Source organism: Myodes glareolus, chromosome 22 (assembly GCF_982192425.1).
Source record: "Myodes glareolus chromosome 22, mMyoGla1.1, whole genome shotgun sequence".
In the NCBI taxonomy this organism is placed as follows: Eukaryota; Metazoa; Chordata; class Mammalia; order Rodentia; family Cricetidae; genus Myodes; species Myodes glareolus.
In genome coordinates this window covers 20,638,386-20,664,223 of record NC_142047.1, presented here as the reverse complement: position 1 = coordinate 20,664,223, position 25,838 = coordinate 20,638,386, and the positions used below count along the sequence as shown (strand labels likewise).

The window sequence follows — 25,838 nt, the reverse complement described above, 5'->3', positions numbered from 1 at the left end:
TACCTACAGCTGAAGAGTAGACTCATAAGCACTTAGAAACAGTCTGGCTTCTGTGCTTAGTTAGCACTATTATTATTTGGGATTAAATGAGTTCATAATACATGTAAAACACTTGAGTGATTATCAGGTCTAATGATAACATTGGTTATTGCATTTGACAGATGTCAAGCCTCCTAAGGGCAGAAACACCGCTTACTCAACCTCAACAGGCTTTGTTACACAGGCTCTCTGAGAAGGGCATCCAAGGCCCTAGAGTCTAGCTGGATATGGGTCTGTGGCCAGGAGGTTTTCCTGAGGCTGCAGGCCTGAAGGACAACAGTTACTTGTATAGACCTCCCTCCGAAGACAACGCTTCTTTCTTTCAAGGTCACAACCTTAAGCCTAGGAACTTTGGATTTAAAAATCCCTGACTTAATATTTCACGAAGAATGGATAGGCTTAGGGAATTTAACCACTCCCTCCTCTCATTGACGGGTTGGAGGGGGGACATTTTACCTACATGGCAGAGCCTTCACTTAGAAGCCACTGCAGCCAAAGAGCATAATGTAATGGCTAGCTTAAGCGTTCGGCAGAGCAACCCACGGGGCTCAATCCCTGGTCACTCCCTAGGCACATGCCACACAGTGCTGGGGGAGTCTCCTTCCATCTCTTCCCAGAGAGGATGTGCAACTGAAGCAGCTGCCTAGTGAGCCGCTTACGTCTCTGGATCATCTGTGTTGGGTTACTGTTCCCAGGGAAAAGCAAACGAGCCTCTTTCCACCCCAGATAAAGCACTGAAAACAAATCAAAACCATTTCATCTGAGTCTGGTTTAGCGATAAAGTGAGCTTACCAGGACTTACAGGAGCACAGAGTAACCCTAAAATAGCATATTGCCAAGAGGTCCAGCATCGGTGCTGATCTCCTCAAAACTGCAGAGATGGAATCTTTGCCCCTCTCCAGCCAATCTTCCACCTCCTATATATTCTAGGACCACCCAAGACCATCTGAATTATGTAAAAGAAGTGGCTACAATCTCAGGTGACAGTCGCAGGTGGGCAGTAATAACCGCTCTGATTAAGATGGCAACAGTCACATTTTGCCTGGAAGGCAGTGTTCCATGCCAGCCTGCTTCACCCATCTCCTGCAATGGCTAGGCATATCTTAACACCAAGAGTGTCGAAAAGGAGATCGTGAGGTGACAAGCCGTTGGTAAAGTACTTGTCAAGTGTGAGGATCTCAGTTCAGATCCCTAACACCAACATAAAAGCCGGACTGCCAATAAGCACCAGCAACCCCAATTTATGGTGAAGGGGAGGAGGATCTGCTGGGGCTTGCTCAACAGCTAGTCTTGCCGAATTACTAAACTGTGGGTTTAGTAGGAGCGGCTGTCTCAAAAAGTAAGGTGGGGAGTGACTGAAGACACCCAACTTTGACTTCTGGCTTCACAATACACTGGTGCACATGCGCAAGCACACACTCTCATGAGCGCACACAAACGAATTCATATGTAACCCTCCCCAGCACACACACAAAGCTGGCTGTGAGCTCGGTGTAAAAGGACATGCCTGTAATCCCAGCACTCTGGAGGCAGAGGTAGAAAGATCATGATTTCTAGGCTACACAGCAAGACCTTGTCTCAGAAGCAAAACAAAAGTGACAACTAAATGGGTTTACAGCCAAGAAATGAACTAATCTGCTTGGGGAAAGTTCCCAGTTGACACAAGTGCCGGGATCATAATTAATGGTAAACGATAACTTTTAATTTTATTAGATGAAACCATAGTGATAGAACTAGTCAATAATCAAAAAATATAAATTCTAAGCCCATAAAGGTCTGCTATCTAAAGAATAGAGAATGAGGCTTTCCGAAGGATATGAACAGAGCTAGCCACCACCAGCAACCCGCAGAAGGTATGCTGTAAATACCCAAAACAATGTACTGGGTTTTAGAATTACTGCATTCCCACCTAATGGGCAAACAAGATGCTTTGATGACTGTTTTTACTCTAATGCCTCATAACACCAGATTGCAGATAATTAGAGATTTTCCCCCTACTCCCAAGAGTGGGAATTAATGGGACAAAGAACTAAATAATCTATCTATTGATCCTCGGGAGCAACATCAGGAAAACACAGGCAACATGTAGGAAAACTGTAGTCCAATGAAAATAACTAAACACTTCTCTCCAAAGGCACTGCTAGCAGGCTCTCACTGGACACAGTGATATGCCAAGAACAATCCTAGCAACAGACTCACAACCCTAGCCAGCTTCTACACTCTAACTGCTAGCGTCTAGCAAAACTTGGATGGAGTCTTAGACACTGACTGGATCCCACATAGTCCAGTAGTTACCATGTTCTGGAGCCCTGCAATGACTTAGGGACAAATTCAGACCAAAGTTTCAAGTCCCAAAGGTCTGCACTCTGAAAAATAAAAGTAACAGATAACCCCCAAGTCAAGTGGGAGATAAAGCCTGCTGCAAAGGCACTTCTAATTCATATCTATTCTTAAATACCACGCTGTGAATGCTCCTATCAACGCATGGTTCATTGGCCTTGGCCTTCATGATTATTATAATCACGGGTCATTAACAACAACATTACATCTTTGTCTGTCGGTAATGCCAGCCCCCACTGAAGCCAGGGAACAGGAAAACCTGTCCCAGAATATACACTTGTTTGGAAAATGGCACCCAGGCACCACCTTCCTAGGGGGAGGATCTCAAACATCAAGACACAAAGAAGCAAATTTCAAGTGGGGTAGTAGGTCCTAGAGGAGCTTAGGGCACTGGCATCTGTGACAGTAAGCACATTGGCAGGGACACATTCTCCTTCGCACTGTCTCTGGGGTCTTTCTACCCAGTGCCCTTATTTACCCCACAAAGTCATACATGGTTCTCACTTGTTCCATTAATTCTCCCTTCCTCTGGGGACAGGGTCTACCTTCCTTATCCGTCGATAGCCAACTTTACTGGCTAGATTTGAGAGAATGTTCTCCCTAGAGTCCTCTTTCTTCTCCACAGCCATAAAAACAACATATACATGGCTTCTGCTTTAATGTTTAGCATATCAACAGCAACAGAGAATGAGAAGGAGAGAGACAGAGAGATTATCACAGGAATATCTGAAAGCCTATGCTGTTCCTGGTGAGCGGTCAGCAACTATCAGGCTCGCCTTCCTTCCCGAGGTTTTCTCCTTTCAGTTCCTCTGGGTTCCCTTTCATCACCTGTCACATGGAGGAGCAGCATTCACCTCTGTGGTTACTGCCAGGAAGGAAACACACGCAGTGTTGACACAGAGTGCATGCCCAACACCTCCATTTGGGTTCCCTATGTAGAAACTGTCCCAATTCACATGAATGGCTTACTTCATGACTTACTTATGGCCAGGAGCATTTAATCTGTTGTCTATTTCACCATTAGTCTTGTTCCTTTCCCAACAACTGAACTATCGCCTTGATTAGATAGACTGTGTTTTCCATTGCACCTAAGGAACCTATCAAACAGAGTACCTCCTTGTTAATGGAAGTTGGATTTGTAGTCAATGCCTGTTAGCAAGCACCAGGACAAGACGGTTCCTCATCCCAGTCGCAGGAACTGAACCACCTGTGCCAGAGGTCCAGCTTACCTCTTCCTCAGTGTCTGGGCTTCAGATGTTGGCGGGTTCCCTCCTTCTCTGTACTCAGTTCCAACAAGGCTTCCTAGGAGATCCTTCGGGGGCTGCCCTTAGAAACTCCCGTGCCTCTCAGATCACCTACCTGCTTCCTTTGCTCTACAGAAAGTACTTACAAGGTCTTCCCTGTTTACCTGGCTACAGTCTGTCTCCTGTTCCATGACAATAACCTTCACCAAGACAAGAAACAGACTAGCTTTTGGTCACCCTTGCATTCCGAGAGCTCGGGACACTGCAGAATGTTCAATGGACATTGTAGATTCAGCGACTGGTGCTTGCTTTCTTTTCACCATTCGTCTCCATACAACTGGACAGTCAGACTGAAGGAGCCCTTGGGCCCGAGCTAGATTCGAAAGGTATCAACCACCTAAAGAGATTTAGCACGAAATACACAGGACTAGTGACACACTAGTAGGAACAAAAGAACCTTTCTCACCAGTCTGAAAGGTGACAATAGGTTCCTGGTCTAAAAAGAAGCCCACCATGTACTCAAGACTAAAGCAGGCCTTTGCAAAACACCAGTCTTGATACCAGGGCCTGCCTGAACGTACTAACATCTCAGCTCAGCCACTTCTCTTTGGCCGTCTTTTCTTTTGGACTATGCTTTTCATAGGTCAACAGTATGTCCGTGATATTACTGTTACAGCCTGTTTCAGGACAGCATTATCTTATCTAAAATGACAGAAGAATATTGTTCTGGGGAAACAGTCACAACTCACTGCTCAATCTGAGGAAGGCTTAAGAAAAAGAAATCATGGCTTCCTTTGAATGATCCTTTAGATCATGTTTCTAACATACCCCCTGGCAAGAAAATTTCTTTGCCTTATATAGAAATCAGAGATCACTGTCAATGCCACCATCAACTAAGCCCTCCTTCCTAAGATGTGGGTAAACAGAGGTCCTGCTCTTATGCTGGAAAGTAGATAGCTGAAGAAATGGAGACCGCCCTCTGACAAATCCACAGCTGACAAACACATTCTCCGTGCCCGGTGTCGGAGTCGGCTTCTAACCGGACTGCACTTTCTGCAGACTCCAGGTGTTCATCATGAAGGGTGAAGCCACAGGTGAAGGGGGAGGAATGCGACTGTTTTATAGGGCAGCTCCTCAAGGACGTTCCCCTGTTCAGGGTGGTAAGAGAAATCGGCCGTGGCCGGCACCACCACACATCGTCTCAGGAAACTACCCTGAAGAGAAGCAATGCTGCACCTATAATTTTAAAAGCTCTGCTCATTTTAACCAACCAGCGGCATTTTCTGCCACATAATGGAGAAATTCACAGGATGCTGGGCCCCTCATGGCTTCTGTGGCTATAAAAACCCCCTCATACTGGATTTTTATATTTGGTAAATTAATAGTTTACTGTTTCAAGATTCCTATGTGTTTATATGATTGCTTTTCTGACATAAAAGTTTGTAGTTGTTATGGAAACATATGGTAACATTTGCTGCTAAATTTTAAATGCATTTTCTACCCCTTATACGCACCTGAAACGAAGCCAAAAACTCTCTTTGCTTTACATTAGAGTGAAATTCAAACTGGTCTGGGTGACTATAAATGGTTACTGTTTGTCTTGGCTCCTACCTGTATCAGATTTAGACTGAGGAATCTTAGAGAAGAAATTACACGGGATAAAATGGATATTTCTAAATTACAAGGCCTGCAATTCCAGTGGCTCCAAATATCAGCTTTCTGTTTCATCTCAGCCTGCCAGAAAGAAAATGGTGGGACCGGACAATGAAAGGGAGGCAACCTCCACTGTCCGGAGCCAAATGCTTCTTGTTTTGATTAAAGGGGAGGAGGAGATTGCAGGTCCAGATCAGTTAAGTCTTGTTAGCAAATTAAATGGCTGTAGATTATAATGGTGCAAGATATGAGTCTTAGCCCCTGGCTGCCAGCAGGAATGAGGGGAAGGATCAATTCTTCGGAGCCATTTTGTTCTGCATCTCATCATTTTTATATTATTGTTGATGTTGACTCTAGGCCCACAGGGACGGTAGCTTAGAAATGCTCATTGGGCAGTTCTGCTGTTGATATTTTAAGTGCCCTAATTCCTCATTTCTCCAAACCTTAATACCTCACCCAAGTCAGGTTTCCTTGTGCAATGTCATAAATACTACTTAAGAAAATGACATACTTTGGCTCAGAAAAACATCAGATAAGACAGTAATGACAGTGCTTGCCTATTTGAGCATTTTCCCTGGGACTTCAGATCAAGATAAATCAAAAGCCATAGAAGCACTTCTGTGTGTGCAGCAGGTCTTGCTCGGGGACCTGAGAGACCTACATTCCCACCTGCACCCTGTCCTTTTGGGCTGCGCCCCTGAATTCTAGCTCACTTCTGAACCTCCTAGGTTAACTCACCAGCTCTCACTTTGGGGACTACAACCCCACTATTAACTGGAGCATGTCAGCTGTAAGAGCCTACCAGAGTACATGCTACCTGCACTGATTTGGAGTTAACAGTGGGAAAAGAAGCTACTTGCCTAAGCACAAAGGTAGTATGTCTTTCAGCACAGACCCTTGCAAGGCAAGAAATATCCTATTTGTACCCTAATGGTGCATGTTCAGAGGGGATGATGGCAGTGGGTTAGCTTCCTTGCAATTCCCACCCTCCCTCCTCACATTCAAATGAAGAACGTCAAGTCCTCAGGCATCGGTTACAAAATGCTTGCATGAAGCAAAGGAGAGCAAGGCCACAGGACACACTCTCAGCAGATTCCGTGGGCAGCTCTGGGCAGAGCCCTTAGAAAAGTGGCTGAGGACTGCAATATCTTTTGCATTATCGGGCATTTCTCCACATTTGTTCTTTAGTGAACAGAGGCTAATATTTCTCAATCCATCGGGCACAGAAAATGAAGGGATTAAAAAAAATGCCAGACAGAACCTGCAGCTCGGGCTCGAGCCAGGCTCAGCCATGTAGAACCATGTAGAACTGTGTTGGGTAAATTCCCCAGCTTTCCTGGGGTTTAGTTCCTTGAGCTGCAGGGTGGTGTGGGGGAAAATAAGGAGCTGTGGAAAGACACAGAAGACCATGTCTGCCTGTAGCAAAGATGCGGGAGTTAGCTGTTGCTGTTTATCCCCACAGCATAGCCACCTTTCCTAGAAAGCACCACACATGATTCCTAGAGTCAGAATAGTTTGTAAGGCCAGCATGCCAGCAGCTCCTCAGCTTTGACAATGTGCTCCACCATCATTAATTTCAGCTGCATTTGTAAACTATCCACATTATTATATTTTTAGCATTACTCATTAAATCAACCTTCAAAAAGGTATAGTAATTTTAGCATTTATCCATTTAATTAATTTATTAATTTTTGTTTTTTCAAGACAAGGTTTTTCTGTGTAGCTCAGGCTGTTCTGGAACTCAGAGATCCACCTGCCTCTGCCTCCTGAGTGCTGGGATTAAAGGCGTGTGTCTCCACACCCCCCCCCCCCGGCTTGATTTTAGTCTTATACTCAAGCAATACTCTTTGACTATCATGGATCCAATGTGCCAACTGTCCTTTTCTAATTTAAACTAAAATATTCAAGTAGACAGGAGAAAACAGTTTTTCAGATCTATTGCACAGCAGGATGAGACCATAGTTAATAATAATACATAGTTCAAAAATTCTAAGAGTAAATTTAAGCTATTTTAACATCTCCTGGCAAAAAAAAATTATATAACTCTTAAAAATAGAAAGCATCTGTCAGTTTGTCGCAGGTACTTGGGTATTAGCTGACCCTGGGCTCACTGGAAGACACTTTGGAGCTCACAGTCACAATTGTCCCAGAGGCCTCGGGACTACACCATGGTGATGACTGTCACTAAGTTCACTTTAATTAGTACATAGTCAGCTCACACTCTTGCCTCAACACTGGGGACTGAGCACAGTTCCTTCTTCCATGTCTAAGTTCCTGATGATTTGAAACCCTGTTGGGGCAGCCTAGAGACGGAGAAGGCCTTTTTGAAAGAAGAAAAAAAAGACAGTATCCGGTGGGCCCATTCAATCTCTGCAGACTGTTTTAAATGTACTTTGACCCCCATGCTAACTGAGTCTCATGTGATACATTTGGCATGAGAAAAGATTAATTACTTATGAAAAACAAGCTAACATCTCTACAGCAAATATATTATCACAATATAGAGTGGGACATAAAGGTTTGCGCTTGCATCATTAGCCTGGCTATAATAAATGATAGGCTCTCTGTGATGTATAATACAGTAAGGAAAACACAGCTGCTTGCCTCGTAGGAAAGTGCCTAGGTGCGCTGCACCTGAGTCCGCAAGCCCTCAATAACCCTCAACAACAAAGCTGTATCCCTCACAACAGCACTGGCAGAAAACCATTATCTATGGATAATTAACTACGTCAGGACACTGAGGTCCTAACATGAGGTCCTCACGGTTCCCCACTATGGGAGAGACAGGAAAGCATTATTATAACGAATTACGGGTATCCCCTACAAAGACTGCTTCACTTGTGCAGTGTGGATGCAAGCTGGGAGCAAACTCGCCATTCACATTACTGTTGGTTCCTCTGCACACTATCACCTGAAGGGCAAAGCAGATCTCCGAGTTTAACAACTGGGAAGACATACTTGAATTTGGCATTCAAATCTTAAAACTGTATGCACAGTTCTGTGTACGCTCCTTCCGATTCTGTGACCATACTGATGGCAAACACTTGCCCCTGGAAAAGTCATCACTTAAGTCACCGCACCTAAAGAAGTCCAGAGTGGCCACTTGTAAAACATTCCTCGTGCATTCATGATTGTCAAGAGCCCATTATTTTGCTTTCTTCAAATATCTTGGTCATTTTGAGACTATCCCCAATAACGCAAGGTGTTTTAATTCCTCAGTAACAAGCCTTTTTGACGCTTCAAGACAAAAGCTCTGCTCCATTTATTAAGACGACTCCCTACTGTGTGGGGCTGGTTTTTACCTCATAATTAAAATAACACCTGAACAGGACCATCTGTGAGTGTGGACTACATTTTGTATAAAATGTATCTTTTCATTTTTTTTCCCCCTGGCACATACCTCTAGAACCTCATACATACTTTGTGTGACACTTTAAGAAAGAATGCTTAAATGAACTCAAAGAGAGAGAGACGGAGGGAGGGGAGTAAGGAACAATAGTCAGGGTGTGCGTGTGCTCTTGGAGGCACTCCACTGTGCTATAAATGCACAGCACTGTAATTTGCCCAAGGAGCCAAGGAGCTACCGTCTCTACATTCAGTTCCTAGGATACCGCCAGTTGACAATAATCCAGGGAGACAGTTTGCCACTTAATTTTTCTCTTCCCTTTTTTAAACACACAAATTTTTGAGAAGACATTATTTGTCCGAAAAGCTGCCAAGATATTGAGTGAAGATGGATTTGGACATACAGACTATTTTAAAAACTAGTCTCATTTAACCAAAATAAAGTCTCTTTTGGGGTGTTTTACTTCATTTTACTTTTTTTTTGCACACATTGCAAATCCATAAATGCAGAGATTATAAACATTTGATACAGACGTTTCTTCCACAGGATTTTCTGAACATATACTCACTTTGTCATAGAAATGTGTGTTTCTGGATGGCTTACTTTAATGAAATGGTTCCTTTGGTACAGTTGGGGCTGTGACGTCAACCTGGCTCCATTCTAATAGCCCTTATGAAATATTTACAGTGAAATTTAACCACGCATGCGTAACAGCTGACTTCAGTGGTAGCCAAGGTTTGGGCTTACTTTCTTCACTTTAGTAAAGGAAAGGAATCAGTTTATTTTTCTCTTCTCCAAAAGATCAAACACACATATGTCTGACATTTCCCAAAGCACACCTCTGTGAACTCAGCAGTGTGGAGCAGCGACACTGGAAGAGTCTACTGACCACAGATGTCTCTGTGCAAGCTTTCCTGTACTGGAGAGGGCAGCCCAACCCTCCGCCCAGGAGCTCCAGAGCTTAACAGGAGAAACCATCTCTCCCCGGCAGCAAGGTCCTAGCCCTTCTTTTCCAGATCCAAACCCTTCATCAGAGTTGAAACCACCAACATTTTGCAGACACCATTTTTAATGTGACAATGAGTACCATCCACATCTCATTCACATTTGAAAATGCCCATAGCCTTTCTCTGGCAAAGGAAAAATGAAACACTGCCCAAATCAAGGCAAAACAATCAACACACACACACACACACACACACACACACACGGTTCTCTAGTCCACTGCCAGTGGAGAAAGCCTGTAATTCAAAGCAGCGAGGATGCCCATTCTGTGTCAGAAACATGCCCATACCAACCAGCTTCAGATATGTTTTTAATTCACATGAATAATAACTACAAATGCTTGAACTGGTTGTCAACATTTCAATAGTTGGTAGACTTCCTTATGCATATACACAGGGCCTGATTTTTCCCCCTTGAAACTGGGGAAGACCCAGGAATGTGTATCCTGTCTTCCATGTAGGGCTGAGCAGGGCCCACTTCAGGCATAGCAGGAAGTCTCCACTCACCCCCACTCAGTCCACCTTCATCCATCTCAGTTATCGCCAGGTCCTACAGACAGGACAGCTGGGTTTGCTAGTGTATTAGCAACGACTGGAAAATGCAAACATCCAACTCTCATGCCTGGTCAGCAAGAGCTCAAATATGTCCTCCATAAAGCCTAGGGCCTCCATGGGGTGGAAAGCCAGGTCTCCTTATTTACAGAACCCTGGTACAGGTTGTAGGTGCCACTACTACAGAAACCAGTGGACACACGAATGAAATCAAAGTACCCAGAGACACGCAGGGGAGATGTGGCAGCAGCCGCCTGGGGAGCGGCTGTTACTTTACACTGATGAGAGCTCTCACCTGCCACCCACAAAAGTGTCTGTACACCCCACTCACACCCACACTTGGGTTTCTGCACACAGGCAGACCTTCCTACCACAGCCTACCTGCCTTTTCTGCCACAGCCCGTTTCCAGTGTTGCTGGAAGAAGCTGTGCTTAACACGGCTCCCACCTCTCAGAGGCCCCCTCAAAGTTTTGAAAGCTGGCATAACGTGCAGAATGGCAAATGGAGAACCATCAGCAGAAAGATCATTTACAGCGACTGTACAAACAAGCTAAATGAAAGACTTGTGTTCAGTCATTAAAAATAATAATGCTAAAGCCCCGAGGACTGAAATGTAAAGCTTCAACTTCGCGTGAGGAAGCCGAAAAGGAGTGTGTTTATTATCCCAATAAGATAACATGCTAATTTACTTAGTAGGCAATTTTAGAGTATGTTCACAGTGAAATCTCACTTTATCAGATTATATGAAAAATAACAACCACAAATAAAATGCTCACTCAAGCCCAGAGCTTCTGTAAGATAGAAATCACCCATGTGGGAGGCCAGCAGGCAGCTGCCGGAGGGGCTGGCCCTGGGAGATCCCTCCTCCATGCTTGCCCAGGCTCCTGGCCCGAGCCCAGGTGAGGATAAAGTTATCTCCCCCACACTTTGCAGACGATGCCTAACATCATGACAACAGAGAGAAGGCAAGGTCTCTGGTCCTGCCTACCCGAAAGTTTCTGTAAAGTAATGAGTACAGACAGCTTGGGGACTGTCCACCTGCGCTGCCTGCCTCTGCCTGCCTCCAGAGTCAAACCACCAGGGATGGGCAGAAGGCATTTGCCTGACAGGGCCAGGACAGCCTTTCTCTTCCATGACAGCCTGGGCCTACCCTCTTAAACTTGACCCACCGTAATTCCTTCACAATGCAGCCGCGAGGCAGCTGACAGTAGCAGCTGCAGTTCCTAAGCGAGATGGATGGAATTTTCATAACTGGTTCCCCAAGTTACATTTTACCTTCAAGATAATTTATGAGCTGCTCCGGAGCCTTGAAGAGACAATATGCTTGCCATAAAATTAACTCTAACAGTCTTGTAGGTTATAATTAACACTGGGAGGGTAACACCAACTGGACGAAACACATGGTATAATTGATGGTGAAACTGGGAATGAAGGAAGCGAGCGGCGTGATGGCTGTGCACACACTCGCGCACCAGCCAGGCGTCGCTGGACGTGAGGCTCCACCACAGCCACTTGCAGGCCTCAGATTCAGAGACAGAAGAAGCCAGAGCAGGGAGCTAGGGTGCTTGCTGGCAGAACCATGGGGCATGTAGGTGGGTCCACAGCCGAGAAGGGCACCAAACTAGAAGCTACTGGGGAGCTGGACAGGGTCCTTAGAGCTCAGACTGAGCCTCACAGGGGAGCCTTCCATGACAACATGGCTGCATTTTAAAACAAGCCAGAAAGTATCTTTGCCAGTGAAGAAACGGTTACATAAAAAGTAGAGAATCAAAATTTCTAGAAAGGTCCTTCTGGGATTCAAGGTATACGCCTGGGATGCCGCAGAAGGGAAACTGCTCATCGGCTCGGGCACATCTCAGGAACCAACAAAGGTGAGCAACTAAACATGAAGGTTTATTAAATTACAAAGACAGAGGCGGCTAATCAGAAGTCATGCCAATCACTGCATTTGTTCTGACTTGGCAAGCTATTCCTGTCTGTGCCTGTGTCCAGGACTGCCTGGTCACTACTTGAGGAAGCATGACCACACCTGACACACGGGGACCATCAAATGATTTTAGCGAGCAGTGTTAAGGTGGCCGGCCTCAGCTCTGTTTTCTGACTCTGGTGTGTTTTGGTCCCAGGACAAGCTAGGGGAAAATCCCGATAAATGATGCAATAGTGTCCCCTACAGGCCGACAGGGCTGGTCTCCTCCCCTCCCCCAGTGCCTCCTAGACCCAAAGCCAGTTAAACTTCTATCTATACCCTGGAATATTCATTACAGAGTAAATCTGTAAAATACACCGGGGACACCCCTGAGATAGAATAAAATTACTATGCTTCACATGTAGTGAATTGTTTCCCAGATATAAACATACTGTACAGCTGATAACTAACCCGTGATGAGCAGATAAATCACTACCCTTTCACCTTAGGGCACCTGCTCGAGTCGGCCTTGATTAACACAGCCCCAAAATGACTTGACCTGGAGGATGTACAGATTCTTGGAGGCTAACCTTTGATGTTCTCAGCTTCCTCCCCGCTCCCCTCCCTTCTAAACAGATTGTAATCAATAGAAAAGAAACAACACAGCTATAAAAGGGAGAAACTTTCCCTTAAAAGATTAATGGCAGTGAGATCCATACAGCATAGGCTGCAAATAACTGCCTCGTGGAGAGATGTTTTCACGGCTGGAAGGAGAGGGGTGCTTGGGCAGCAAAGGAAATGTGTATTTACAGAAACACAATTGCTTATCTCCACACACGGAAAGATTCTGAAGGGCTGGAGGTCCTGTACTGAGAGACTGAAGTCAACGGACTAAGCCACTCGTGGCTGACAACGCTTTGTCACTGTGCTCCGAGCTGCTGAGCTGGGCATACTGGCTTAAGTTTCATCTCCACTACTGAGTAGCTGTTGCCTTCGGCAAGAGGCTCTGTATTCTCATCATAGAGAACATTGGAAACTCTGATCGGCACTTAGGGCGTTCTCAACTAGTGCTAGCTTCTACTATTGCTAACACTGTTCCCAGCTCAGATTTCAAGGAAAAAAAATAGAGAAAGCTTTGACTAAGTTTGCTGCTCTCTAGGATCTTTTGTCAGAGCTCGAAGATGCCATCTGCCTTGAGTGTCATGTGGATCAGGACACTGTTTCAGGTGAAGCTGAAAAGATCCAAAGTGTGAACTGCCTGATGCCCATGGCCAGCTGCTAAGAGGATCAGCCTGGATCCCTGTCAATTCCAGGTGACGGTGTTTATTACAAACCCAAACCAGGGCTAGTCCAGCTTAGATTTCCCCTCTACCCACTTCAGCAGCATCAGACCTCCATTATGAGGGCAGGATTCTGCATCAGGACACTGTCAAAGGAGAGGGCAGTTTGAAAGACAGGCGGAGTTCATTTTTCACTTTGTTCTTTTGACTTAGTCACTCTTCTATTGCTGGGAGAAGACACCATGACCAAGGCAACTTATCAGAGAGAGCATTTAACTGGGGGCTTGCCTAAAGTTTCAGAGGGTTAGTCCATGACCAGCATGGCTGGAAGATTAAGCATGGTGCTGGGGCAATAGCTTAGTGCTGACATTTGGTCAGAAGAAGGCAGAGAGAAAGACTGGGCCTGGCATGGGCTTTTGAAACCTCCAGTCCACCACCAGTGACAGACCTTCTCTAACAAGGCCACACCTTCTAATCTTTCCTAAGCAACCTACCAACTCAAAATGAGATATTCAAATACATGAAGCTATGGGGGCCATTCCCCTCACACTACAAGATGATGGCGTGGTGATGGTTTTATAGAATACTTGTCCTAGGTGCTTTGCAAACACTTAAGTCAGTCCTGCGCAACTGGTCCACCATTATCCACCCAGAAATTACAAATGGGAGAACTGAGGTTCAGAGAGACTTAAGCAACTTGTTCAGTTACAGTCTTCAGTTGTTCCCTAGAGTTATGGAAGTGCAGCCAGGATTCAAACCCAGACACTATGATTCATAATCTATACAGACAACGACTATGATTTATTAATACAATTTGTTCTAGAAAAATAAAACTTTGTCCCACATTCAGAATTGAGAACAAGGGATCTCTTGAGAGAAGATGGCAAAGATTCTATCCAAGGACTCACAACATATGTGGTTCTTTTCCTCCTACCTTATTCTCAGGAGCAGGCAGTTCTCCTACCCATCAGCGGCCAACTCATCCCAGCAGAGAAAGGGTAATCCTCACAGAGACCGACTTCCTGTGACTCACTTGAGAACACCTAAGCAAGCTTGCATCTTCCTTCCCTGGGACCTGAGTTCCCACTGAAATCATGACCCAGTTTCTTTCTATTTATTGTTCTATATTGCATAAGCCATTTCTCCCAATCAACTGTTACTCATCACTATTGCCCCAGGAACAAGGATAGTACCTAGTACTACCGAGGAACTCAATAGATATTTGGAGGCCCAACATGTGACTGACATCAATCCCAGCAATAATAACAACCATTGATAAAGGAGAGTGCATTGTCAGCCATAATCCCAAACGCCTATGGTACAGGTGTGGCTTTTCAAGTTCTCTCTTCAGGGGATTTCCCAATACAACACTTGGAATGAACTTAAGCCTTTCGTAAAGTGAAGGCTTTAAAAGTGGCAAATGTCTGGTAAAGTAACTTGGAGCCAGGGAGCAGGCAATCAAAGAGGCAGTTAATGTGGAATGCCTAGGCTGGGGCTCCTGGGGATATCAGTGTTCTGTGGGGACCTGAAAGACTTGACCCTTTACAACTACAAAGGCAAGAGTTATCACAAGTGGCCATTTATGAGGAAGATCAGACAGGACAACTTGCTATCTTTAACCTGAATGGGATAGCTCTGGTTCAGTGCTGTTGAGTGCCCTTCACTCAGCTCTATACATTTTACAGACACGCCATGCAGGCTTCCCCTGGGGAAACAGTGCCTGCCAGCCCCCTACCACACCCTAGAAGAGAAACCCCACAAGAGAGGACTAGTCTCCTAGGTATGCTCGCTGCTGTGCTTCCAAAGCCTGGAGCAGGGCTTGGGAAACAGCAGGCCCCCCAGGAAATACTCGCTGAATAAATAAATGTGGGACTCAGTATTTTCTCACAAAAGCTAAGAAGCAGTGCCCAAAAGAACAGCTAACAATTAGTCACAATCAGTAACCGGACAGAGTTCCAGCTCACCAGCCCACATGTGGACTTTATAAATAAGATGTGCAGAAGTCACCCGGCTTCTGTCCCCATAAAACTGCTCAAGTAATGACAGTGACAATGGCAATAACAGTAACAGCACTGCCCACCTTAGATAAGCTGCTATATCTTAGACAAAAAGTAACCCAGCTCTTCATTCGTTCAGTTCTTGCTCTACATTCATATAAGGTTTCAATCCCTACACATTTATAGCGGGTTTTACAGAGTTATCAGGTTTTATGGAGTGATCTGGTTCAGAGACACAAGGACATTCTTCAGCTAAGGGTGGCAGAGAGCAGAGACTGCAATTACTAAAGGAGAAGGGCAGATGCATTAAAGAAGAAGAAAAAAAAATCAATGGTGATTGGTAGGCCAGTGTGCCCCCAACCCCCCCTGTCTCCTCATGCCACCCAGACAGTACCCACAGATTCATCTATGGCAAAGGACAGTGACATGCACACTCATGCTAAAACTCCTAGTGCCCAACTAACTAACTGCCCGAAAAAATCAGCCACTCTGGAGCATGAAGGGCAGTATCAGACATAGTCCAAGGATATAGTCACAGTTTACCTCAGCAGGTGACTGTCTCGGCCTCCCAGGGCACCCTGGGGCAAGTGACTACACACATTGTTACCATAACTGGACAATGAGTTGTGGCTCAAATGGGAGGTCACCAAGGCTCAGGACACCAGCAGGTAACTAGGACAAGGTAGCTGCCCAGAACATCTGGAACACAGAACTTAGAACATTTAATAGAGCATTTAATAGTCTCTTCCACTGTAGGAGCCATGTCAATCTCAGCCTGGCCCTCCTGGACTGAACTCAGATCTTATTCAGAGGCACGACCTTTGGAGAGGACCTTAGGGCCTGACCCAAACCTCCCAAAGCACCATCTTCTCACCCAGATCTACTTCTCTTTGACCAGAGCAGGAAATTAGGAATGGCTGGCTCAAGAATGAGACCATGGTTTTGACTTGGTGCTAGCAAAGTACCTTGGTGTTTTCTCCTCCAACTAGACTGTGTCCAAAGCTTTATGTTCAAGATCCGCCCAGCGGTAAGTGTTCCACCCTTGGTAAGGTCAGAGAAGTAACTCCTATTCAATTCCAGTATTAGGGTTCTCTCCTCTCGAAGTTCAAGGTTCCCGTTCAGCAAGCTCCAGGAAACACCAAAAGAAACACAAAGTACCTAGAAACACAGGCACGGGCTGGAGAAGTACTTCATTCAGTCAACTGGAGTGCCAGGTGCCTTGGCAGATGCCAGGCACACATCATGAACAGTGTCGAGCCCCCTCGCTGGGATGGGGCATGACGGCAATGGAAGAGACTATTAACTGTTACAGCAATCCCAGCTGCTCTAAGGGAGCAAGCCAACAAATACTGTTTAACCTACGGTAGAGAAACAGGTATAAACACCGAATCAAGTCAACAGAGAAGAGCTATCACTCACTAGCTCTATGTGTGTGTGTACACACGTGTGTGCATGAGCAGGTTATGGGAGGCTGAATCCAGGACCTTGCACATATTAAAAATACCTACTACTGAACTACACTCCCAGAGCCATGCTATGCCTTTTCATAACTTACCAGAATATGCACATGAATATTCAGAGGTGTATTATTTATAATAGTTCCAAATGTAAACGACCAGATGCCCAACAGCTGAGAACTAGGTAAGTAAAATATGGCATATTCAAATAATGGAGTATTATTCAACACCAAAGAGAATGAATGTTATGACACGGATGAACCTTGAAATTATGCTAAATGCAAGGGGCCAAATATGGGTCTCTTTATAAAACTGTTCATAACAGGCAACTCTTTAGATACAGAAAGTAAACTGGTGGATGCCAGTGGTTGTGGGGAAAAGGGAAATCGAAAGTGGCTATTACCAGATAACAGGGCTTTGTTTTGGGTAGCGAGTTCAGGGCGACTAGATAGTGTGATGACTTCCAAAGTCACTCCCTGCGTACTTCACAACACTGGCTTTTAGAGCACACGGCATTTTGCTCTCTTTGGATTACATCTTAAGGTTTAAAATCCCCTAATGACCTTACTTTTCTCTTATTGTTGTGTTTGCTCCTCATACTGCAACAATGAGGCGGTGCCTGCCAGTGAGCAGTACTGTTCGCTCTCAAGTGTGCCTCCTCCATGGGTCAGTCAGATCCTTCCCTGCTGCCCCTCCCTCCAGTCTTCTCCCTCCCTAATACACAGTCAAGTCAAAGCCAGAAATATGCTAGCTTTGGGTAATGTTTAGAAGCTTTTTGTTTCTATTTTCAATACAATGACCGTCTAGGCAAGGCTTCTATTATGCACACAAAATAGCTCAAAGTCAGAGCCCTCAATGCCATAGAATGGCAGTCTTTTTAAGATGACAAACTTTGCTGAGCAGGTTACACGGCAGCTCCACACTCCTCTGAACAGACTTCCACCACCTCTCAAGACACCTGGGATATCTCACCCCCATATAAAGCCCGGAAATGGCTGCAGAGCACACATTGTAGGAACAGCATTGTGTGCAGTATTTTGTACAAAGTTAAGCATACAAAATATACAAACAGATGGTCGTTGAGTAAAATCATTCTAGTCTCAGAAAGCAGGTAGTCATGATGCGCCCATCATCTTTGCAGACACGAACAGAGCTGTGTGGTCCCCAGCATCACACCTGATGTAGGCGCTGCACATTTGTAGAATGAACACTGGGGGAGTAAACTTTACTCACTGGGTAAACAGTACATCTTTCCCAGAAAAACTACAAAGTCTTAGTTGGAATCCAGCGCCAAGGAGCCATGTACAGACCCAGGGCTGCAACACGCATAAGGGCTGTGTGCTGAAATGGACACCTTCTTTTGTTTTGTTTTGTAAAGCATTTTCATTAAGTCCATCACTGAAACTGAGCAAGCAAGCACGCAGAAAGAAAATGTTTGCTAGTCATTCTGACATGTTCAAGGCAAAGGGGGCCTGCTGGACTCCTGAAGCCGAACACGAATAACTGCCATCAGTGCCCCAGCACTTGCTGGACTCTAGGTGCTGCGCTGGGGACGTAACAGAATAAACAAAGGCACTGGGTTTTAGGCTTTATCTAGAAAAACAAATCAGGCACGGACACTGAACTGTACCTTTTCTGTAGTGGACTTTTCAAATGATAATTCCTTCCACTGTCACCATTAAATCTTAATCCACTCCAGCTCCTTGCATGGGTCATTGAGTCTATATGTACTGCTGTTATTTTCAAATGTTTCCCCTTGGTAGGGAAAGAGGGGGAGAAGAGATGCTGAGAGCCAGATGGGCCTCTTCACAGTTCATTTATCAAACCTAATACGCTGGGCTCCACCCTCCTCTCTCTCACTATTGCAGTTAAACTTCCATATAATTTGGTAATCATTTTCATTATCAGACAGTGACCCAAAGCAGCCGATCCTGGGATACTCAGTCCTTGCAGCTGCTCTTTTTCTGCCTGCTCCTACAGTAGACCCTAAGAGCTTCAGATTTTATTAGCTGCAGACTGACCTCTGGGCTGCGGAGGTCAAGAAGGGGTCAGATCAGAGGGCTTGCCCAGTTCTTTAAAAGCTATAACAAGCTGTCCATCAGGCGGAGTGGACTGTATAAACAAAGGCAAATCTTCAGAAACTCGGTACCACTTCTGTTAACACTTAGCCGGCATTCACACGGGGCTCCTGATGTTGGATCATTCAGCTCTGGGGAGGTGAATCGACAGCCCTAATAAGCCTGTTTGGAGAGGGCTGTTTATAAGATTATCGAGTTTGGGGAAGGGAAGCCAACAGCGCTCACATGTGCCTCTAGAATCATGGGCTTGTGTGACACTGTGACAAACTCAGTTACCCCGAGTACTGCAGAATTGACACTTTCCTCAAGGAGCTAAATCACAGGGAACATATGCTTTTGGTTTCAGACATGCGGAGTCCCAGACAATGGCTCCACTCCTGGCCTGAGAGAAGGACACATATTTTATGAGCAAGTTACAAGCGTCACTGAAAATGTTCTCTGGAGACCATGATGGCAGATGAACCTGCTCTAGAAAGGGCTTATGATGGCACACTTGCACTGAAGCCGTGCCTGCGGGAGTCAGGCCGACCAAAGGTTCTCGAAGCTGCACAGCTCAATGAGTATTAAAAGTTAAGTAGAATCATCTGGATGCAACTTTCTGAAAAAAAGAAAATTCTAGCATCCAGTCTAACTGGTCCCTTGGTAGCTCTGATGAAGGTGAAATATGTAACCTACCGTTTGGTCTCTGGTGAGTGCTAACTATTTTCTGTTAAAGCACAGTGGTTTTATTTTGTTTTTGTTGTTGTTTTCTTCATGTACTTCCAAAGCACACAATAGGCCCATCTTTAAAGCCCAGGCAGCAAGGAAGAAAAGCACTTCCTGGGATGCTTTATAACTTTTACCACCACCCGCTGGACGACCACGCAAGGCCTGGCCTGTGCCAGACGCCGGGCAAGGCTTTGATGAGGAAAGAGAGGGATATGGTGACCGTCTGTTTATCCGGCTCATATGGATGAGGCTTTGAGATAGGGCACCGGGATGGGAAACATCAAATGGGGGCACCGAAAGGTGGGGGAGGAATAGGTTATTTAATACTCCGAGGACACTTTGCCTTGGGAGCTCTCAGGACATCGACCTCTTGAAATTTTCTTTCAGGTGTTTGGTTTTAAGAGGGTCTGCACAGTGTCAGCTGCTAAGCCCCTTCTTCTCTCCGCCTGTGCCACAAAGGAATTGCGAATTTTTGCTTCAGATGCTAGACTACATCAACTTCAACACTGGCTCCAGCCCCTGATTAAACTGTTAGCAGTAAAGGGCCAGAAATGCTGAAGCCAGACTCTCTTTAAACAGGCCATGTCAGCTATGCTGTCTAGTGAGCTGATGTCACAGGGAGTCACTGGTGACAAACTATATGTACCCAACAAAAGACAGCCATCCCGGTGAGCGTGCACTCTGCGGTGTGCGGGCTTTGGAGAGAAGAGTGTGGAAGACAGAACATAAGGGGACACATGCTTCTCTCCTTTCTGAGTTAACAAGCAGTACTAGGGTAGAAGAAAGAACGTGTAAAAAGGAAAGCAAGAAACCTTTCTGGAGTCCCAATGCTGATAGTCCATTGTTTAATAAAATATAATAATGGTAACACAAAAAAGTCACAATTTAACTGTGGAAAGTTAAACAGCAAATAATTCCTTTGCCACTGCCATTGAAAACTCATTCTTTATGACTACCCTGTGAGGAAGGGGCAACACTGAAAACTGTGAGACTCCCCTTAAAACAAGCCTGGATTAGACAGAAACCATGCAGCCCCTGAGGAAGCAGCTTTCTGATACTCAAGGACAAGCGACAGCTCAGGCTGCCTTCCTTGGGAAATGCTGCTCGTGACTTCATCCTTTTCAAACACATTTATTTTCAGGATTACAATTACTAGTAAAGCTATCAATTGCTGAAAATTACACTGTATGAAGTTTTAGAGATTAAAATGGCTATCAATAAAATTGTTCTTTGACTCCCAGGCACATAGAAATTCTAGGCATCAAATAGAACCGTGAACAAAACACAGCATCATCTCTGGTCCCTCTCCCACTTGTGTGTGCAGATGACTCGGTGTTTTTACCGCTTTGAACATAGAGGAGAATCCCAACATTTGGAGGAGCCAGCTCCGACCTCTCAGACATTAACTGTTTACAGCAAACTAACACTAGACTTCCTCTGCAAGCACATCCGCCGGAATGGATGACTTGCACAAACCTTCCACCAGTGACAGCTCCACGCACAAAGAAACCAGGCTGAAGCAGAAGGAATCTCCACTCAGTCAATTTTGAAAATGAGACCAATGAATGCACTGCTTCCAGTCTGTCACTCGCAGTGACGGAGTGGGCTTGGTGAACCTCCCAGGCATCTGCCTAACCGAAGAGCAAAGCCAGTCTTCAGACTGCTGACCAGAAGGGCACTTGGGCATCAGGTACTTAAGCAACATTATGCTCAAGATGCAAACCTGCAGGCTAAATGCTACACTCGAAGAGAACTCATACACACATAAGGACGATGTCGGGCATCATTATAATTGATGAGGTGACCATGGGCAGGAAAGCTAACTTTAGCTCAGAATATCTTCAATATGCTTATCTCCTATGGCCCCACAATGAGAGGGACACGTCGAGCCAGGTCAGGGACACAAACCCCACCTCCCGGCAGCACAAACCTGGTGTGCCACTCTTTCCTCAGGTTCTGGCGCAGGGTGAGCGAGGCCAGGATGGCAGCCAGAATTTCGTTCCTTTGTTCCACAGGGAGCCCCTCTCTTTTAACTTCACGAAGCACAGCATTTGTCTAGAAGAAATGATCCCCAAAAGAGAAGGAAAAAGTGAAAAATTAATAATAAAAAAGCCCATAAGCAAATAAGGACAGTAAATCAATGGCTTCTTTATTACAGTTCCCTTGCTAACAAATCAATACGGTAAATGATGGTCAAAAATGGCCAGCATATATTCTGGGTTTAATCAATGTACATGGCACACAGGGCAAACTCCAAAGCGCCATTGCCTAAAGAAACGTGTCCAGACGCCATGCATTCTCACCCTCATTTTCTCAGTACACCAACGATTTTTTTTCCCAGGGAATTGCCCACCATGAGCTATTATTAGAAATGATTTTCATGGACCGGTCACCATGAGTTGTTTGTTTTGCCTTAAAAACAACAATAAAGGAAAAGCAGGCTCTGACTTTGCCTCTGTTCCCTGCCACCCAGCGGAGACTTTCTGCATGGCCCCTCTCGTTGGAATTACTACTTTCAATTTCTACCCATTTCAGAGGTTGGGGTGTTATCACTCATTTCCCTTGCTCGTTGCAAATCAAGATCTGGCAAAGAAGGAAATACCGCATATTAATCAGAAACAGAGTGTATCTTAATAAACATCTTTAAAATATGTGAATATTACTAGCATTTATTTACTCAGAAGTATTTTTTATTTTGATTTCAGTTATGTGTACTTGTGTGTGTGTTTGTGGGTGTGTGTGTGCAAGTGACCCCTTGGAGCAGGAATTATAGGTGGTTGTGTACTGCCTGGTATGGGTGCTGAGAAGCAACTCAGTTCCTCTAGAAGAGCATTATCCTCTCTAAATGCTGATCCAACTCTAGAGACCTACATCAATTTACTTTTTACATATTTACTTTTGGGGTGTACAGACCTATGTGCATGCATGGGGGCTATGAGAGTCGGTTCTCCTCTATCATGTGGGACCAGGAGCCTGACTCAGGCCATCAGGGTTGGCAGCATGCACCTTTACTTGCTGGGCTATGCTGCCAGCCCTGGGAATGTTATTTTATTCTCAAGTCAGTATGAAGTCTGTGGGGATTCTATAGCATTCTTTTGTAAACACTAGAGTATCCAAATATAAACGTATATCAAATAGAACACAAGTCACAAATACCTAGACAGTTCTAAAAACATGATGAAAATAAAGCTGGCTTTCCTCTGAATTTATAAAAACTTTTTTAATGGACTGGTCAAAGCCAAGGTTAGCGAGGCTGAAGCATCCTCCTGTGTCCCGGCTGCTCAGCTCATGCCTTCCATGTCTGATGCTGATGCAGCTGCTGACGTGCAGGACACACTCACGATTTGCTGCTCACAGAACTTGAAATTCACCTCTTTGCTCCACTTGAGCGTTCTACAGCACGTACTTATCATCCCCATTACTAGCTTGAGGAGGGGTACAGGAAGGTTTATTGTTTCTGTTGCCAACACTGGCTCCTTTGTCCAGAAACCGCACCCACAGCCCCTTAGGTAAAGTCCTTTCTCTCACTGCTCATGGCCTTAGAGGACTGTCACATCCCTATAAGGACATGAGCCAAGTCACTCTGACTCTTTTATCCGGTATGTAAGACTCTTGAGAGGACGATGGAGAAAGGAGTGTCTCCAGAGGTCCATCAGGTACCTTAGCTTCTAGCACACCTTGCCTTTGATGCGCCTTGCTTTTTCTGAGCATCCTGTCAGGTCTTTCTCCTCAAATTACCTAGCTGCCCATATCTTTTAAATAAAGCCTTGATTTTTTTTTTTTAAACAATCCTCCGGCTGGCACAGTGCTAAGGCAGGAGGCAGTATCGCCACTGGGAAGGGTCCCAGGTGGAAGGAGAACTCTGACTCAGGCCTCTAGCATCTAGACATGCATGATCCTGAGAGATGATGGCAGGGGACACTCAATCATCTTTCACAGAAGTAATGTGTCGGTCCTCCAGCCCAGTGAGGAAGCTTACTTTCTCTAGACAGTTCCAGCTTGCAACCCAAGATCCGCCAATGACACGCCCCCCACGTAGGGCAGATGGACGGTTACCTGAAGAGAGCATGTACTGTCACATGAACGGCCACAACGGGGCTCCTATGAACTCTGTCATCCAGAGACTGGGCTCAAAAGGGCCAAATCAGGAATTTTCAAAATAAACAAACAAATCCATCAGCAGGGGAGTATTAAATGTGAACACTCCTGGCTTTAATCACGTTGGAAATTCATAATTTTTTTAATATCACACAGGTAGAATAAGAAATGTGATGGGGTAAACAGAACTCAGGCAGCTGCTGGCCTGTGACTTTTAATCTAAAAAGTCTTATTTCAGAATGTCTTACTCACCACAGTTCTGTCCCTTGCCTGGGATACTCTATATCATACAGTTAAAGTTGAAAGTAGCTTTAAAATTTTATCTAGAGTACTACCAGGCCTGTGTGGACGTGTTACTTCACCAAAACAAAGGACAAGGGACACATCCAGTAGGCTCCATATATGGTGAGAATAATCTGTGAAGTGCCTTCAGTGAGCTGTCACCTCTACCATCATTTCAACTGTACCCAGAGGCTCTTGTTTCTCGTACATGGGAGGAGTGTCTATGAGGGGGAAGAGTGTACAAGGAAGTTTCTCAGAAGCAGAGGGAACTGTCCCGGTTACCACCGTTTTCCATTAACCACCTAATTACTTGATATTTGTCAAAATGATAAACAAGAAACAAGCATGAAAAATAAGCACTGCAAACAAGAAGAACAAGGGATGACTTTTAAGAAATCACTATTACATACATGATAAGCTCATAAAACCGGTGAACTGGGAGGACTGTATGCTTCAGGAGGGGCTCTTCACTGGCAAAAACTAACTTCATGACCTTGGAAAATAACCAGACCCCTGGTTTCAGTTCCGGGTCTTCAGGCATTCATTCTCTCATCCCCTTAGAAGCTACATAACATCTAACACCTTTTTCTTTAAATTAGCCCATATTTAAAAACTAGAAAATACACAAACTTTAAAGAAAAATGGAGAAACCAGTGGTGTTCTTCATAAATGAGATGAAAACCAAAAAGACAGTAAAGGCACATTATCTGCCTTGCCCTCCTCTAGGTGGGTCATTGCTTCCCAGATGGCAGCACACTCTTTCTGCATCATAAAGGAAGGTATCGGAGGTGTTGGAGAATGCAAAAGCCCCATCACATTGCAACAAGGAAGAAGATCTCAACAGTGTTGGAGAACTAAAGCCCCGCCACACTTAGACTCCTCTTCAATAAAGTCTGAGAGGATAGCAGCAGATAAGAATGAACCGAACAGGGGCTGGAGAGATGGCTCAGCGGTTAAGAGCACTGCCTGCTCTTCCAAAGGTCCTGAGTTCAATTCCCAGCAACCACATGGTGGCTCACAACCATCTGTAATGAGGTCTGGTGCCCTCTTTCTGGTCTACAGACAGACAGAACACTGCATACATAAGAAAGAAAGAAAGAAAGAGAGAGAGAGAGAGAGAGAGAGAGAGAGAGAGAGAGAGAGAGAGAAAGAAAGAACCGAACATATTCTTTAGACAACTAGAGGCTCAACCGGGGTCATCTCCCTTCTCTCTCTGCATACAGACACATGGGCTAATCGTCCATACACCTGCCATTCTGATTATTAGTGTTCGGTTCCTTCTCACATTCAGTTCATCTACCATGTGCAAATCTGTGCTAGTTCAACAAAAGGACACCAGAAACTGTTGCCTACTTGAAATTTAAAAATTTTTCTAAAATTATCTGGCAACCATGACCAGAATCCTCCAGTGCGTCAGGAACACAAAGACATCCCTCTGTACATTCTGAGTACAAAGCCTCTTCTTCCAGAGTAGCCTTCACTTTGGCGACAGCCCTGACTGGCCCTGGCCTTCACCCATCAGATAGGCTACTGCCCAACCCTTGGCATGTCTCCTAGGGGAATCTTCTTCCTAAGACCATCAGCTGTTGTCATCCTGAGGTCATAACCTTCACTCTCTGTCTCCTTTGCCTGCTCTCTCTGTAGAGAGAGCTCTTAGGGGCACCTGTAGACTCACAGCACCTACACATTGACCTTCTGCACTAACTTCTGCCTCATGCGGCCAACGACTGGCTATCTCTTCTTAAAATTGACACTCAAACACGGTACCATGATCTCCAGCTGCCCACATCTGAGCCACCTTGGCTTTTCTCTTTCATCTCCTCACCAATCCTACCGCAGAATGAGTGGCACCAT

General features: G+C 45.1%; 1 protein-coding gene across 2 annotated transcripts in view; it reads right to left on the bottom strand.

The window, feature by feature from the left end:
• Fto (FTO alpha-ketoglutarate dependent dioxygenase) overlaps positions 1-25,838 on the bottom strand; it is a 336,812-nt gene that overhangs the window by 126,846 nt on the left and 184,128 nt on the right. The window contains exon 8 of one of the 2 annotated variants that reach the window (XM_048426786.3): positions 21,535-21,659. The exons of the other annotated variant lie outside the window; for it this stretch is intronic. Coding sequence (XP_048282743.1) covers positions 21,535-21,659 — 125 coding nt within the window. The remainder of the gene's footprint in view (positions 1-21,534; positions 21,660-25,838) is intronic. 2 annotated transcript variants of the gene reach the window in all.